Source organism: Octodon degus, unplaced genomic scaffold (genome assembly GCF_000260255.1).
Source record: "Octodon degus isolate 3935 unplaced genomic scaffold, OctDeg1.0 scaffold00004, whole genome shotgun sequence".
In the NCBI taxonomy this organism is placed as follows: domain Eukaryota; kingdom Metazoa; phylum Chordata; class Mammalia; order Rodentia; family Octodontidae; genus Octodon; species Octodon degus.
In genome coordinates, this window is record NW_004524580.1 from 33,466,128 (window position 1) to 33,484,168 (window position 18,041).

Consider the following 18,041-nt stretch of genomic DNA (forward strand, 5'->3'; position numbering starts at 1 on the left):
AATACTTGCAGAGTCCCGTGGTGTCTTCTTTCCTGCCTCCCTTGGAACATGTGGGTGACCAGTAAGGAAACGTCCCTGCCCTCTCCGCTTCCCGCACTCCCTCCTGCTCTTCTGACCCCTGCTTGCTTGAAGGGGTGGAACCTTCATCCTCCCCACAGCCCTAAGCCAAGACCTAGAACCCTCGCTGCCACTGTGCTAACTCCCTTCAGCGGACTCGGATGCTTCAGGGACAGGGCAGTTGCTCACGGTGCACAGGCCGGGGCTGAGCCTGCCAGTCCCCTGGAGGCCAGGCGCAGCGCTGCACCCCAGCTCCAGCTGGTGCACAGGAGCTGAACGGTCACATGCGACAGCTCGGGCCCCACGCTGCCCTCCCGTTCTCTCCCACCCTCAGGAGCTGTGCTGAGGAGCAGGGCAGACCTAAAGAAAGAAGGGGTGAAGACAGCAGGAGCCAAAAGCCCCCCTGGGCAGGCACGGCTTCCCTGGCAGAGTTCAGAGCATGCTTTCCCCCAGCAAGACTGTGTCTCCCCCTCGGATGCCACCCTACAGGTACAAAGCACTAGCCCAGATGCCACAGGCTGCCTTCACCTATTCCAAGGGCTGACAAGATGACAAGAGCAAGCAGGAGCTCTACGTCTTCCTTCTCCATTCCGTGGCAGCCATTACTATCGGGCCAGGAGCAATCGACTGCCAACTCAGGTCTGGTTCCTGAATCATCTTGCGAGCCCCCTGCAGCAGACCAAGCTTGCTAACACAGAGACAAAAGGAGCAAGCTCTCATGGCTCATCCAAGGCACACGGCCCCAGTCTCTCCTGCCCTCCTCCGGAAGCCTGTGGGTGGCTTCCAACGCCCCTCCCCCCACACTAAGTGCTGGCCAGCACCCCCTGCCCATCCTCCACCTAGTGCCAGGTGTGATGCCGATCAGGACCCAAGTTCTGACTGGCAGTGGGCAGAACTGGCGAGAGCCCACTTCCCCTCGTCAGTGACCACACTCGTCTAAGCCAGACGGTGCCAGTCCTGTCGGTGTTCGGGGCCAGCGACAAGGGAAGCAGCCTGCGAGTCGCACTGTCCCTGCACCCGCAATGCTAGTTGAGCTTGCTACAGACCTCCAAGGCCTTCTTGTACACCTGAGTCACATCATCCATGTCCGTGAGGAGAGAGAAGCTGCTGTCCGCCAGCCGGTTCCGGTACCGCTTCGGGTACTGGGGCCGCGGCCGGTTGTGGAGCCCCTCAAAGTCCTGGATCTGAAGGAAGTTCTCCGCCGAGACACAGCTGCGGATGCGCTGGCGGGCGGGCCGGCTCTCCTGCAGATCCAGCAGGTCGAAGGAGTCGCTGGACAGGACGCTGTCGTCGCTGATGACGCTAGAGGGCCGACTGTAGCTCCGGGACAGCCCCTCGGCAGCAGGGACCCCAGGCTCCGACAGGGATTCCAGTGTGGGTGTTCCCGAGTACTTGCTGCTGTGCTTCAGGATGCCTTTCCTCCGGCAGGACAGGTTGTGCGAGGCTGGCCGGGCCGGGGCTGGGGGACTCAGGGGAGGGAGGCCACCGCCCGCACCATCATCCCCGTCCAGCAGCTCAGAAGACTCACTGCGCTCCGGCGATGAGTAGTAACCCGACTCTCTCTGCTGGGTCTTCTTCAGGATGCCTTTCTTGGGCATGGTGGCCGACTGCTTGGGGCTGAGGGTCCCCGGCATGTCCGCCTCGGGGGAGCCTGCAAGGGGCCCTGCTGTCCGGCACAAGTCATGCTCTACCTTGAAAGTAGTGGGCCCCGTGACACCCTCAATGAAGCCGGCACTGTGGGAGCGATGCTCGCTGCTGCTCCGCTTCTTCAGGATGCCTTTGGGCCTCTTGGAGCTCAGCTTGGACGCCCCCTCAGCCCCCGGGTCCTGGCTGGCCTGGGCAAAGTCGTTCTCTTTCTTGGACTTCTTCAGCGAGCGCTGCCGCTCCAGTGTGGCCTCAGGGGCCCCGGGTTTGGCCAGGCCTCGCATCCTGGCCTCCGCCTCTGCCTGCAGCCCTGTGGATCGGTGCTGCCAGCCAATGATCCGCGCCAGGAGCGGGGACTCGGAGTCGTGCAGGGAGTCACAGTCGCACACGCTGCTCTCGTAGCCCCAGTTCACCCACCAGTGGTTGGCGATGTCCTCGATGGTGGCTCTGCGATCAGGGTTCACCATCAGCATCCACCGGATGAGCCCCCGGGCATCTGGGGACAAGAGACAGAATTAGGTGCCGCCTGAAGACCACCCTGTTGTGCTGGGGACCCTGAGAAGGAAGCCGGAGTGCCTGAGTCACTCGGAAGCACAGCCACACCCAGAGGGCGAGGGAAGAACAGCCTGGGTCTACCCAGTTTGCACAGAGGCGCACAAGGCCCTGACTCCACCCAGGCAGGTCTCCCCCGGCCAGTCCTTGGAGGGCATCACTTCACCCAAAGGAAGAGCGGGTGTTGATCACCACAGCTCTAGCATGGGGAGAGGGGCTGCAGGCGCCCACTGGTGCCGGTGTGGCCCGCGCCCAGCACCCCGGCAGGGACAGCACCCCAGTTCTGGGCCTGGCTCTGGAGGGAAGCCCACCGAGCTCACTGCCTTCCCCTGAGCTGCACCAGACAACCAATCCGTGTCTGCTACCCTGGCACTCATGGCTTCCTGAGACTCCCCCTTGCAAATTTCGGCGGCCAGGAAATCGGGAGAGGGGCATGGGGTGCCGCAGAGGCCCGAGGACCACATGACCATAGCTGGGCCTGAGTTCCACCCCCAGGTACTCCAGAGGGCCAAAGCACTGTCCCTACTGCCTCAGTCTCCCGAGCTGACACCAGAACTTCCCTTTTGCAGCCATTTTGACTTCAGGGCAGAATCAGGAGCTGCCCAGGGCTTGATTTGGTAAATGAAGTGAAGGGGGTGCCACCGTGTTGTTAGGGGCCTGCCTTTCCGTCCCACTGAGCCACAGCATTCATCCTGTTTTGATTAGGCCTCGAAAGACACTTGAGAAGGAAGATCCCACAGCTGCTTCAGAAAGTGGCAAGAACTCAAGATGGGATAGGTGTTCGAAGCCACGGAGGAGATTCGGAGGGGGACTCCTGATGTGTCTTATATTAATCATTTGCTAAGTCAAACGTTTGCCATGTATTGCATTCACCCACGGATTCCCTGGCATCATAGGCAGAGCACACGGGCCAGGGCAGGTGGCCAGCCACCCCCGGCCACCCCTGGAGGGCACCCACCTGAGGGCTGTGTGGGCTCCCGGTACTCTCCGCTGCTGATCTGCCGGATGAGGTTTTTGTGATCAAAACCATCAAAGGGCATCGTCCCATAAACAAGGGTGTAAAGCAACACGCCCAGCGCCCAGCTGTCCACCTGGAGCAGGAAGACAGGAAACAAAGGAGCTGAGAACCAGTGCCCGGAGGCTTCTGGACCAGGCACGGCACATGGCGAGCCACTCACCACGCCCCCACGAGCTGGCTCGGGCACCTGGCAGGTGGCTGCCACCGCAGATGACAAGCGACAGCCGTGAGACAAGCCTGCAGCAGGCTGGCCTATTTACCAGCTGAGGCGGGTCGTCTTCTTCTCCTTCCTCCTCTTTTTCACTACGATGCCATTTTATAACACATCTGCCATGTGCTTTTAAATATCTTCTATAAACACACACGTTGTTTCTTCAATTTTAAAAACTGATGGTTTTATAAAAATAACAACATATTCAGCACAGTATCTCTTTCAGCATAATTCTATCTCAAACTTTAAACTTTCATGATACTCTAGTCATTCCCATGTCTCCACATACATTTTGGTCTATTTCACTTTTAAAATTTATTTTCCTCCTCCTTTCCTGTGACCAACTGTATCTGCCTACAGAAAGCCGAATTAGCTGCGACCACAGTTCTTCTTTTGTTTCCATTTCAGCATGTGGGTGGTTTTTTTTCTATTCGGATCCATTGGTGATACACAGTAACTGCACTCATCTTGTGACGTACACACCGCTGGCACCGCGATCATTTTATTCACTGCTGCCTCTTCCCCTCATCTCCCCTCTTCTCTGGAAGCACTTCCCCTCTCCAGAGTCTGTCTCATTTCCTGCTGCTCTGGCTTGTATCATGTGCTCACAGGGCTGCATCAGAGGTGTGGTCCTGGGAGGAGGAGTGCTGCTGGCACTAAATTAATCTGCTGCTGGCTCGGTACAGTTCTGGGGGAGACAAGGGATGATGGGAAAGCACTCTCTGGGTGCAGCGGCACCACCAACGGGCTTGCGGCACGGAAGGCATCCGAGGGAGAGGAAGGCTGGCTGCGTGCCGCCTGCTACCTGCTCTGCCATGGGCTGTTCTTCTTCTACCATGCTGCCCCGGCTTGGAACCAGCCGACGATGCAGCAAAACCTCTACAGACTGTGAGCTAAAACAAACGTTTCATCCTTTAATTTGAGGATATCAGGTATTTTGTCTCGCCAACAAGAAAAGTAACCAAGACACTTACCATCTCTATTTTAACTTGCTCTCCTTTTTTATGTATTTAGTACAGGGCCTCCAGAGTCTCACTACACAGATCGAACTCGTAGTGGTCCTCCTGTTTGCAGCATGCCACCACGCCCAGTCTCAATCGCCATCTCAATGCACCCAGGGGCAGGCCAGTATGGCACACCGGGGGTTGGACCCCAGTCCCTGTGCGCTGCCTAAACAGGTGCTTTAGTCTGCTGAGCTGTCTGGCTGGCCCTTGTTTTAACTTGCTCTTTAATGCATTTGTATTTTGGTTTCTCTCCTCACTCTGAAGCAATAGGACCTGGACGACCCAGCCCCATTTGACAGACGAGAATATTAAGGTACAAGGCAGCTAAATGGTTTCTCCAGAGGCCTCCCAGTCCTTCCTGCACCTTGTTCAAATGGCTACAAAATGCAAAACTTATAAGAACCAGGCAGGCAACAAGCTTGGACCACAGAAGAAAGAACTGAGATGGAATGTGGAGTGCGGGACTCAGAGACACACTGTGGAACGCCTCTCCCAACCTCGGGCAGACCAACTCCCGCACCTAAAGGCTGCCATACTGAAATGTGGGCCCAACACGGCAGAAGCCTTTGGTTTTTTTAAAGAGAAATCAGAAACCAGAGTTCTCTGTGACGTCTCCCAATTATTAAATGTTTGTTCAATTTTTTACAAAGACAAATGTGGTTAAGTGAACACGTTTACGGCCAGATCACAGACTACCAGTCTATAACATCACACACTAACCGTTAGAGACCAAAAGAGCTTTTTTAATCTACAATACTGAAGAGTCAGTGACCTTGCAGTGCCTTCTCTGTGTACTCATGCAATAGAGGAAATCTGAATTCAGTGCAAATCTAGAAACATTATTAAACATATTACAGTATACTCATATAAAGCTGTCACTGCAAATCATATTTTACTAATAATAAATCTGGGATACATCACAATATAATTTTCACTTAATAGAATGTGAAACGTACACATATGTGTACTGAAGTACAGATAGCTTGCCCTTTCTTAACTTGATCTCAGCTATTGTTAGATGATCCCAATTATTTTTGTACTCTCAATTATTTTTAAAATGCAGCTATCTACATTGGAAAAGTCTGAAAGTTACAATGGGTGTCTCTTGGTGGGGCCGCCAGTAACTTCTCCCCAGGGCTTTTCTGGATTTCCCAAAGGTCCTCCAGGTACCCGTACAATTGCTTTCACAATCATATGAGGATGAGCCTTCTTCGCTCCACTAGGGCTTCCTGGATCTGGTCCTTTCCTCCCACGTTCTTCCAGCCCAGCCCCCCCATGCACACCGCCGGCAGCCTGCTCACCTCTGGCCCTCGGTAAGGCCTCCCATTGACAATTTCAGGAGATGCATACAGTGGACTGCCACAAAACGTTTGCAAGAACTTGTCTTTCTGGTACAGGTTGGAAAGCCCGAAGTCAGCAATCTGCAAAGAGAAGCAAGACCAAGCATTGAACTGTTCGTCAGTGTCTGTGATGGAGCCACTTCTGCCATGGGACAGGCTGCGAGGGTCTGGGTCACCGATTTCTCTTCAGTCCGGAGTCTTCCTCAATGGAGCACCTGAGAGCACGAGCCGGTGGCTCCCCACCACCCACAGCCGGCCGCACCAGGTCTGTAGACTGCGTGCTCAACCTGAAGCTCCCTTTACCCTGCAGCTGCGGCCTCCCCAAGAAGCTACTTCCACAGAGTGACCGTCACCAAGAAATCCAGTGACAGTGCTGGCGGAGCTGGGGGAGAAAGGGACACTCTACACTGTGGGCAGAAGTATAAATTAGCATAATCACTGTGGGAATCAGAATGGAGCTTCCTCAAAAACCTACCAGTGGAAATCCCTCCACCCCTGCTGCTCCCCTTCTAGTGTCTCCCGAAAAGAGTTAAAAACATCATTTTCCAGAGCTCAGCGCACATCCACGTTCATGGCAGCAAAATTCACACTCGCTCAATCTTGGAAGCAGCCTCTCTGCCCAGCAGCAGGCGTGGGAGGAGCCGCTCACAGCAGAGCACCAGCCTGCCACCAGCGAGGATGTATCGGAGGCGTCTGCAGGGAAACGGACGCAACTGGAGGCCGTAACATTATGCGAAAAATCAGACGCATACGCAAGCCTAAGTATCACTTGCTCTCTCTTGTCTGAGAAATCCGAAATATAAATAAAGAGCAAAGCAAAAGGCAAATAACAGGAAACAGGGAGCGAGATCTTTTGCAAACAACAGAAGAGGACCGAGAGATGCAGAAAGCCTGGGGTGGGAGTTTAAGAAAGAATTCGGGCATGCTGTGCATGCACCAGAGCCCCACAGTAAGTGCAATTACTATATACCGAAAACGTATATTCTAGTATAGAAATAAATAATCTCTAAAGGGAAATCATTTCCACAAAATCACCAGCCCTGATGCTTGCAGTGAGCACGGCAGCGCGCACAGCCCGCTGGCGGATCCGAGAGGTGCAGAGGGACGTCTCAGGTGTCATGAGCCCACCCTGCTGTGGGGCTTTCTTCTTATGTTGCATACCTCTGATTAAAGTTTAATTTGTAAATTAGGCACAGTATGAAATTAACAATAATCTCTAACTATAAAACAATGGGAACATCACACTGTCACAAAATTCACTGCCAACACCACGGTTTTTTCACTTGGAGAGCGAGGCTAAGTAAGACAAGGGTCACCGAACACCAGCACTGTCACCTGGGAACGGACCAATGAGGGGCTGGGGCCTGAGCAGTGACACAGTGTGGACACACCGTCCAAGGATGGCCCACTGCCCAATGTTCTGAAAATGGGGTCACAGGACTTCAGCGCACTGCGCAGAAAGGGGGACGGTTTAAAACAGGCTGAGCTGCTTCTCGCTGCAATCTTTCACACAATTCTTGGGGACTGCGGTTCCACATGGGCAGCTAAGATGGCACAAAAGGAAGCCTCGGCTGAGGGGTCATGGTGTAAGTATGCGCGGAAGGGCCGTGCCCTACGATGCGGCACCACCCGCTCCCCAGCCACAGGGTCTCTTCCCTGCCTGTGACCAGGCATAGGATGCACACCAAGCACTGGGCTCTGAGTCACCTTTGAACCTCAGTTTACCCATGAGAAAAATGGGAATCCATGATCTCTGCTCAGCTCGGGCTCACAAGATTACCGTAAGGATAATAGAAAATCAATCAAGATAAGGCCATGGATGCAAACGTGCGGCAGGACGTGCAGCGCCTGTGGGAACGGCCCGCCCACCCTCCGCCCCCGGGCCTGGCTTCTGCCCGCCCCTTCTTGTGGGTTACTTGAAAAGCTGCGTTCATTTTCCTTCATCTCAGCACCTTGACACGTGTGTGCATGTCACAGCACGCTCACACTTCCGTACGCTACCATGAGTGCATACACACGCGTGTGCACATGTACTTGGCCTCCCTGAGCAGGGCGCGCTCAGGGCCCTTGGGCAGCAGCAAGGACGCGCAGCCTCCGTCCTGGATCACCTGCTGCCTGGCACCTGTCTCCTACACTGTCGCTGGGACGCGCATTTCATTCCGAAAAGCAGATGAGTAACAGATAATAAAACAATAGTGAAACAGGCCAGAGCACTCCCTGGACAAGGTCCTACGCCTGCGGTCCCTAGCGCAGCCCCGCCAAAGCGGCACGTACGCCCCTGTGGGAGTGGGCGCCCCCTTCGGAGCGCCCACCTGAAGACACTTGCAGATGGCCAACTTCATTATGCTGCAGACACTGCGATCGCTTAGAAGCCCCACCGAATGGAGGAAGAGCCTGAGGCCGAAGGAGCTGAGGCAGCTCTCAGAAGGACCCTGTCAGGCAGCAATGGTGCCGCCTGGCACAGGGCCGCAGACGGGCCAGTGGGGAGGGCAGGCAAGCACCGGCAGCCGAGCGGCCCGCCCAGCCTGGCACCTGGCTGGCCGCGCACACGGCCGGTCTGCGATGCGTCTGTGCTCTGGCCGCTGCCAGCCTCTGGACTGATGCTTATCAGCCTCTCTCTGTGAAGCTGTCACTGCTGCTGACACAAGATGAATAGAAATCCAGATTGGCCCATGTTCCCCGTCCTGGAACAGAAGCGCAGTATTAATCCATGTGCAGAGTCCTCAAGCCCGTGGCCATTCCCAGGGGGGTCAGCTCAAAGATCCAAGCCACCAAGAGCTTCTGTCAGCTACCAGCGAGAGGACAGATGGCCACTGGCCAGGAAACACTCACAGCGTCCACTTCTTCATCCGCCAAATGGGGCTCAGGCACATCTGTGCCCACCGTGTCGTGGTGAAGGAAACGCAAGCTAGAACATGTAAGATGCTCCCAACGTCTGCGCAGAACTGGGGCTCGGCCAGCGTTTGCCGCCCAGTCTCACATCTGAGCAGGTGATAAGCTCCGTGATCCTTGAACAACAGGCTTTCGCACAGCACCGGGGACTCTCAGCAGCCGAGGAGCAGCGAGGATTTAGGGATGAGCCGTCATGGAATTAGATAACTGTAAGTCATAAAATGAACACTCTATTCCCTCCTGGATTCTCCTTCAGCTCTTGGAGCTGAGGCAGGAGCAGTTCTCACGCGGCCCCCAGGGTCCTTGGCATCTCCGCGTGGATGAGAGGGGGCAGCCCTGGGGCTCCCAGCTTCACAGTATGGGACACTGTTTTTCCACTTGTGGTCATTCTTAACAGAAAACAAAGTCCAAACTCGAGGCTTTTATAGGTAAAGGGATGCAACTAGAGAGCATGCTCATAAGGGAAACAAGTCAGACCCGCCTGCGTAAACATCGTACTGCCTCCCCAGAACCTGACAGAGCCAACGGGACCTGAAAGGTTCGATGGATGCTGTGAAAGAGGAAGAACCATCCCAAGGGAAGGACGGGGTGAGGGAAAGGGAGGAGGAAGGGAGGGAAAAGGAAGCGTGCGCATCCACAGGGCGGCCGCCGGGATAACCATGGCGGTGCAGCCGAGTCTGCTGGTCTCCCGCAAGGAGCAGTTAATGCTTAAATATTTTTCTGTCTGCTTTTTAATTTGTTTTACAATTTTTGACCAGTTTTACAGGCTTATCTGATAATCTGAAGAACTACTTTGAAGAGAACAATATGCAACATAGCAGCCATTGTTGAATTCCTATCGTTGTTTAGTGAAATTCTGTGTTGCTTTTAATCTTTCTTTTTTGCTACTTTTTGTATTCTCTTTAAATAAAAAAAAAAAAATCCAATCGTAAGAGTGAAGAAAAAACTGAAATCTGGGGAACACTGCATTTAAGTGTAATAACAGAGACCTCAGAACTCCTTTCGGTATGAGTGAGCCCTGAGGCATTTGTCCTGCCTTTCGCTCCAGAAATGAAGGCGCTGAGAGGCTAGGGTCCCAAGCTCTGGTGGGGCCATGAGAGGGGCCCAGAGGCTCATGGAACAGACCCACATGGCTTCAGAAGCAAGTTCAGCCCAACCCTGCCCCGTGACGGCTCAGCCCTGACCCAGGCCGGCCCTTGCTAGGGCAGCTGTGGTTCCCACCAGTCCTTTCTTGAGCCCCTGCTAAGCGGAAGCCAGAGTCCTGAAGGCACCTTAGGAGGTGACTACTCACATTTCAAAGGCTCAGCCTCATTTCCACCCCAAGGAGCCAAATGAACGCAGCACCACGTGACATAAGCAGGTGGGAAAAGACGCACGTGGGCTGAGTCCTTCCGCACTGGCATCTGCAGGGGGCACAAATTTACAGGGCGGAATGGAAGCTGCTGGGGCCAGGGAGAGGCCAGGGCCCCATGTGAAGATCGGATCCCCCAGAATCCCTTCTGCAGAGGGCTGTAGGCCATGTGAGTGTGTACACCTCAGCACAGCATGTTTCAGGTTATTCTATGTGTATTCTGCCATTAAAAAAAAAGGATTAATATCAGATTACTGTGAAAAATGAGCTCACCTGGTTTAAAAAAGGAAGTAATAGCTTGTGGATATTAACCGCCAAAAGGAAGCTGATGACAGTAAAATCGTCGGCCGGCCAGCAGCCAAGAGGAAGCGTGGTGCACGCGACAGATGGGAGGCTCTGCTGCCAGGAGCCACTGGGCTTGCCTGGCCTCGCCCTGACCAGGCCTTAGCAGGGCCTGCCAGGTGACTTGGCTCCCTGTCTGCAGAAGGGACTCGGGACAGAGCCCAGTCTCGGGTGCAGAGAGGACGACAGGAGACGACACACAGGAAGCCTCAACAGACCCAGTGGCCAGTGGTGCAAAAGCCAGCCACTGCATGACACGGAAGGCTGGGGGATGTCACATCTCTATCAGGCAACGAATTCAGAGCCAGCACACTAACCAGCAACAGACATTATCACCTGGGTACGACACAGCAACAGACATTAAGGACCAGAAGGACCAGTTGCATCCAAAGGCAGAAAAATAAGGGACTCAGGGAATCAGAGCTGGGTTCAAATCCTGACCCACCTCCCGGCATTTCTACGGGAGGCACTTTTGTCATTTCAGGAGCTGCGATACCCAGCAGGGTCTGCACCAGTCTCAGGGACAGACCCTTAGGCCCTGCCCAGGCCCCAGGGGTCCAGGAAGTAGGGATCTGCATTTAATAAGGCCGCTGCTTGCTGCCTGCGTGTTAGCCTTGGCTAGGGGGCAGGGGACATAGCAGGCTAATCGCCGCTGCCACAGTCAACTTCTGAATCCTGCTTTCCTTGGCCAGGACCCAGGATCACATCTACACTGTGCAAGAGCAAGTCAGGCTGAGTGAGGCCGGACGGGGCAGGGCTCGGTGGGGAGCCAGGGCTGATCCAGGAGCACCGCAGAGCAACAGGTTAGGTTCTCCCAGCACTGCGAGGCGCAGCCATTGCAAGGCCCATTTTGGAGATGGAGAGAATGAGGCACAAGGTGACCAAATGGCTTGAGGCCCCCCAAAAGCTGTCCTGGCTATGAATGGACGATGAGGACAGGGCCCCCAGTAAGTCTGGCCAGGCAGGTGCTCCCTGGACTCTTTCCAGCCTGGAGCTCACTGCCACGGCCTCACCTGAGACAGCCCCCAGCTCCTAACCTGACTGAAACCAAAGGCAGGGGGACGAGTGGTGGGGGACAGCCTGCTCTCCAGAAGATGGAAGGTCACATCTGCTTCCTTCCCTGGTCACCCCCAAGCCCAAGCCTGTGACCACGTGCCCTGGAGGTTCTGCCCCATCCGGTAGGGCACGTCCATCCCTCCCTGCGCAGCAGCTCGCTGGGACGAGGAGCAGGAGGGCTTCCTGGAGGAAGAGGCTCTCAAGTGGAGCACCAAAGAATGATGCAGAAAGAGGAGTAGGATGGACATCGGGAGAGAGGGAGCCACGTGTGCCCGGTTAGGAAGCCAGGGAAAAGCCAGGTGGACATGTGGCAGTAAGGGCCATGTCACCGCCGCTAGTCACACTCCTGCCTCACCTGAGTGGCTGTGCTTCATGGACAATCACACTGTGTAGTTATCAAGTGCTTTATCACAACTGAAACCCTGAGCTCCTGAGAGGAAGGACCTGACCTTCACCCACTGGGTCCTTCTGGGTCACTGTCACTGCTGGCTTCACCAGTCCTACATTCTGGGGTTCAAGAGTCCTATGAGCTCACCACCTCATCCACCCAGCACCCAGCTTCCAGCTCCCAGCTCCCAGTTCCCAGCTCCCAGCACCCAGCACCCAGCACCCAGCACCCAGCACCCAGCACCCAGCACAGGGCCAAATGCAGAGAAGCAAGGTGGGAAACACTGGTGACTGAGCCCAAGCTGCCCAGAGCAGATGGTCAGCTGCTGAACAAACACAGCGAACACAGGCATGTGCGGATCTATGCACAGGCACACAGATACACATACATGAACTCACACACGCACACCCATACACGCATACACACAGCAGACAAACAAATGAACACACAAATTGATTCATGCAGACACATGAAGTTCTCACATTCATGGAGCCAAACCCTAGAGCCCCAGCTAAGGCTGGGTGGCTGCAGCCTCCTCCTGACCAGCCTGTCAAAGCCTCTCTCCCAATCTGGCAGGCCGGCTCCCACCAGTCAGCAGGAACAGCGGGCCACCCCCCTCTGTCCTCTGCCCTGAGCCCTGCCCGCAGCAGATTCTCAGCCTCTCCCGGAGGTCAGCTGGCCCGGCTCAGCCCTCCTCTCTCGGGGGGGTGTCTGTGCAGGAGCCTTCGATGGGAATGGCCGGCATTCCATTCTCCCAGAGTGGGATGTGAGGCTGGCTCGTTTTTTATTAATTGCAAATTAATGCTCTGCTGGGTGCTATTTCTGTACATGCCTCTTCCGCCCGCAGGACTGCGGCCCAAGCAGCGCATTACTCTCATTCTTTCTGCCGACCAGAAGGGCGAATATTTTTAGATGCCACGCCCTCTCGCAGTGGCCAGATTAAGTGGTTTCCAGATGTGCACACTGCGAATCCACATGAGGCAGAGAAGGAAGGAGCCAGGAGCCTGGCCACCGCTCGCTCCCTGACAGGAGTGTCAGGGACCAGCTTAGCCGGGCAGCACCTGAGCGCCCAGCACCTGAGCACCTGCTGTGCAGCTCGAGGGGACCTGCCGCTCGCCCACAGCCGCTCAACTGTGGCTCCTCCAGGCCCCTGGTGCCCAGGCCCAGGCAGGGATGGCCTGGGCCCTCGTGAACACAGAGACCAGCTGTGGCCGTGTAGCGGCTGCCTTCATCAGCAAGTGTCCTTTCTAAACATGCCCCAGTGAGAAGCCAATCGGAAGAGCTGAGTGGACACAGCCGTAAAACAAATCAACAGCAGCTGAAACACATTTTGCAGAGCCTCGGAAGTGGGTGGGGATGATGAAAGGAGAATCTGCCTGAAGTCCAAATTGCGAGCTCTGGCCCTGGCATGGGCATCCTTCTCTGCACAGCAAGCAGCTCTCCAGGATCCGCCGCGGGCCACGTGCACATGCTCCGCCATGCACACGCAGGGAAATGGACACGATTCTGCTGGTTCCCTCTGGGGCCCCGAGCACATGGCTTCAACTTTCTGGGTTCAGCCACTGAAATGAGGGCCTGGGAAATGATCATCAAAGTTCTTTCAAGCTGCATGATCCTCCAGTCTTAGGCAGTTTCCTCGAACAAACACACGAAGTATAAGTGACTTCAAAAATAGGACTTGATTGCTGTTCAGAACATGTGTGTGTTTGTGACACATCTGCACAACTTCCTAAGGGAAAGGCATGGCTGTGCCCAACTCTTAACTTTACAATCTCCTCAGTGCACGCTCTGCCCGCGTGCGGTGCAGGGTCCCAGGCCAGAGGACCTCAGGGTCCCTGCCAGGGGTGTGGCCCACGCAAATGAGCCGCTCTCCAGGCCCTGCCCATCACTCTTGAGGATTCTATCCACTCTTCTCCTCCACTGGGGAACTGCATGACTCAGCAGGAAGCTATGCGCCTTATCACTTCTGGGACTACATCATGGGACCTCGAGGTCACCCGGCACGGCATGACAGAACCTAATCCCCAGGCTGATCTCACATTCCAGGCCTTGTAAAGCCTGCATTTAGTTCTGAGCGCTCTGGGGCAGGTGGCAGGCAGAATCTAGAGAGAAAGTCACCGAGGTCAATGCATGACACAAACCCTTAGACGACCAGGACCCAGTTCTCCAAGCAGGGCCTGACTGCCGCTCCCCACGACCCAGGGCAGCCGGCTTCCAGCTGGCTTCTGCTCCATGGTGGGCCACACACCAGGCTCCTGGGGTAAGAATGGCTGCCCAGGCCCGAGCACAGGTATGCAGTACTACTTAGAAAGAAAATAATAAATAAAAAACCCCAGAGACAAAAACTGGCACCACTAAATAACAGGTCACATAACTAAAGCTGAAGCCAGTGAACAGCTTACCCAATTCTGCAATCAGTAAGAGGCCGCGTGGCAACGAGGTTCCAGGCGGAACAGCTCCAAAGCCACAAGCCTCACCCTGACCCATCGGCACAGTGCTCAGCGGTTTATAAAGCTGAACATACAGGACCTCTCTCGACCCCAAAGCAAGCCGAGGGGCTGTGAAACTGAGGAAACATGCTTACATGGCTTTCCCGACGTCAAGCAGCTGGTAAACCACAGAGCCCAGAACTGCCTCCCTCCTTCTGGAACCATCTACCCTCTCAGCCAGCAAAGAAGGACCCTGAGACTTCGCTTCTGGTCCCCAAGCAGCATTGCTCTGACCCACAATCTCCTCCTTACACCGCTAGCTATGAAGAAATGTGTGACTCCAGCCATCGCCTCTATGGGGACCAGGGGTCACCACAGCATGGCTAATGGGGGCCCTGCAGAGGACACAAGGGCCTGAGTTGGCTGCTGCCATGATCCACAGCCAGAATGCAAAGGGCACAGGGACTCCATCCTTCCAAGCCAGGCAGGGTCGAGCACTACCCGTCCACGAGCAGCAGCAACAAGAGCCACGAGGAAGGTGCGCCACCGTTGTTCCCAGGGTTTGAACAGGGACAGCCAGGCCATTCACATCACAAGAGGCTGGGCAGGCAGAGGCTTCCTGCTGGTGCTGGGAGGATGAGGCCTGTCTCATCCCAAGCCCACGCAGGGAGCCGAGTTTATTTTGAAACCGTATTTGCTTATTTTGCAGACATGATCCAAAGGATGTCGGAGTGTCCCCAGGAGGCAGCTGGGCCCTGCCAGCCAGGACAGCTTCCTCCAGCTCCAGCAGCCAGCAGTAACACTTGCAGCAGAAGTGACCCCCATCCGCACTGCTCCCCAACACCAAAGAGCCCACCTCCGCCAGGCACCCAGGCCGGCGCTGCATTTAGGACTGAGAGGAGGAAGGAACATTGGAGACTAGAGGCAGGGAAGACAGCACATTGGCCAAAGAGCCCAAACTCCAGCCTCATCTGGAAGCTGGGCATGGCAGCAACACCTGTCACCCCCGCAATCTAGGGGGCTGAGGCAGGAGGATCGCAAATTTGAGCTCAGCCTGGGCAACTCAGTGACTTAGCACAACCCTCTTTCAAAATTAAAAAAAAAAATGTTTTAAAGGGCTGGGGATGTAGCTCTGTGCAAAAGCCCTAGGTTCAGTCTCCAGGACAACAGAAACAAATGATCAAACAACACACAGATAAAATCTGGGGTCCTGCTAGCAAATCCAATACCATGATTAAGCCTGCAGCTCTGGGGTTCAAATTTCAAGCTCCGCTCCCCACCCTGTGTTGTCCCGGATGAGTTATTACGCTCTCCGGTGCCTCTGTTTCCCAGACATGACACCGATGTCACTCGCGGGGAAATCAAAACAGGTTGTGAAATTCGCGAGATGGTGTAAAGACCTTCCCAGGTGATTTTGGACCATGAGCTTCTGGGCGTGGGCTGCATCTCCGTCTCCTCTCTCCCAGCAGAGGGAGAGGATCTGGTATGCAGCAGGAGCTCGTGCTTGCTGGGTTGTATTCAAATTGAACTGAGGACTCCTGCAGGAACCCCTCCGAAAGTTGCCAGCCAGCAAGAAGAGGCTGCCTCTCCCAGCTGTGCCGGCCGCAGCCTCAGCCACCACAGTCCCAGCCCTCGCCACAGCACCCTGGTTCTGCCCGGCAACCGAGAGGCAGGAGCTCACCTTAATGTTGCAGTTGTCATCGAGCAGGATATTCTCCAGCTTTAAGTCTCGGTGGACCACGCCATTCTGGAAGGAAAGGACAAGGAGGGGTCTGAGCAGACAAGGGGCAGGAACAGAGGGGAGGAGGAGGAAAGGGGGAGGGGGAGGAGGAGGAAGAGGAGGAAGAGGAGCAGGAGGCCGTGCAGCCAGGATGTCCAGCGGAGGAGAGCACTGCACCAGCCTGGCGATCCCACCTCTACCCTGTGGCTGCCCTCGCTGTCATGAGCTCCCCAGCCCGCAGCCAGTGACAGAACAGCATTAGTCACTTGCTTACAGAAAAGCAGCTGGAACCCATTCTCCCCCAGAGCCTGGGGATGGCATCCCCCTGCTGGGAGTCCCCAGCAGAAGGCAACTCTGCTGTCTGAGCCACATCACCCGAGGCTGGTAGACTAGGTCTGTCTGCGAGGGACCCCTGCCTGCCCATCTGTCTGTCTGTCCACATCCTCCATGCCCACTGCACTCTGCTTCTCAAAATCACCCCACGCCCCGCTCAGCAAGTGACTAGAAGGTGACACAGACCCATGGGCTGATGACACAGGAGGTGGCCTCATGTGTGACATGGACTCTGTCTGGCAGGTGCAGGCCAGGCTGGTAGCTGAGCCCTGGGGCAGGCAGCCGGGCCAGAGTGCGGAGGAGCCATGCCCCCCACCCCCTAGGCCGACCAGGGGCTTCACTGAACACAACTTACACAGCTCCTTTCCAAGACCCGATTACATCACTAGGGCAGGAAGAGCAGTGCCCAGAACTGACCACTCGGGGCTGCACGGGGAAGCGACAGGGACCAGGCAGAAAGCTCATCCACCTTCGGAGCCACTCCCAAGCACACTGACAGGTCCTGCTACTCTCCTAATCAGAGCCCTCGGGAGGTGCTTCCCATTCAGAAAGCGACGCTCACACTGAGGCCAATGTCCGCGAATTTCCAATAATGAAAATATGCTCTGGGGGCTTTCCTGTGACACCTGAGAACACAAGGCTGTCCCCAGAGAGAGAAAGAGGTCAGACACGGCTAGTGGGTGGAGCTGGGGACTCAAATCTGGGGGCTTTCTCCTCCCTCCTTTGTATCTCTGTATCATGAACAGACAGTACTGTGCTACCATGGCAAGCAGCAAGTAGAATCGCAAGGACCTCGCCGACAAGCCTCAGGCCAAGGTACCTTGTGGCAGTAGTGCACGGCGGAGACGATCTGCCGGAAGAAATGCCTGGTCTCCCTCTCGCTGAGGCGCCTCCTCTCGCTGATGTAGTCGTACAGCTCGCCTTTGCTGGCGTACTCCATGATGATCACGATTTTATCCGTGTTCTCGAACACTGGGGGGGAAGCAACACACAACCGATTGATCCAGCGAGCTCAGGTGTGGTGGCAGAAAGACAGAGAGGGCGAGTGACAGAGAAAGACAGAGATGACAACGGCATGGCGCTGAGCAGAGCAGATGGGCAGGGCAGCCAGCAGCGACCGCAGATCATGCCCCATGCCAGGAAGACCTGGGTGAGTGCCCAGCCAGGGTGACAGTGGCTGCCTCGCTGTGCTTCCTGGACCTTCTTGGGTGGTGCTGCAGGAAGGTACCCAAGATCCTTGCTCGCAACCCCAGCCACCAGACGCCTGCTCCCACAGACACCACAGGGGGTACTGAACACCACCTCCACATAGCAGCCACACAACACAGGCCAGGCACCTGGATCCCAGACCCAACTCGGACACCAAGACGGTGGCCAAGTCCTGTCACTCCTTTGTGCAGAGCCATCCTGACTTGCCACGTCACTCTGCGCAGGCCACCAAGCCCTACACTGTCCCCTGGTCCCTTCTTAGCCTTCCCAGAATGTGAGCTGTAGATCCTGTCTCCCCATCAGAAGGAAGTGGAGGTGGGCCCAATTGCAAAAACAGCTACACAGACCAGCCACCAGGACGGTGTCAGGTGTATGGAAGGGGCTCAGTTATTCTGTAGTAGATGAGTGAATTCTAGGTGCCTAAGAGCATTTTGGACAGTAAATAAGCACACAGCACCTGCCACACACCGGGCTCATGGAAGCCTCTGAGACCCT

At 55.6% G+C, this 18,041-nt stretch overlaps 1 protein-coding gene across 1 annotated transcript in view; it reads right to left on the reverse strand.

The window, feature by feature from the left end:
• Positions 1–673: 673 nt before the first annotated feature.
• Positions 674–18,041, reverse strand: part of Nuak1 (NUAK family kinase 1) — a gene marked incomplete at its 5' end in the record, with an annotated part of 59,254 nt that continues 41,886 nt past the window's right edge. Inside the window, 5 exons of the mRNA XM_012515295.2 lie at positions 674–2,197; positions 3,212–3,344; positions 5,788–5,907; positions 15,966–16,031; positions 17,158–17,309. Coding sequence (XP_012370749.2) covers positions 1,083–2,197; positions 3,212–3,344; positions 5,788–5,907; positions 15,966–16,031; positions 17,158–17,309 — 1,586 coding nt within the window. The remainder of the gene's footprint in view (positions 2,198–3,211; positions 3,345–5,787; positions 5,908–15,965; positions 16,032–17,157; positions 17,310–18,041) is intronic.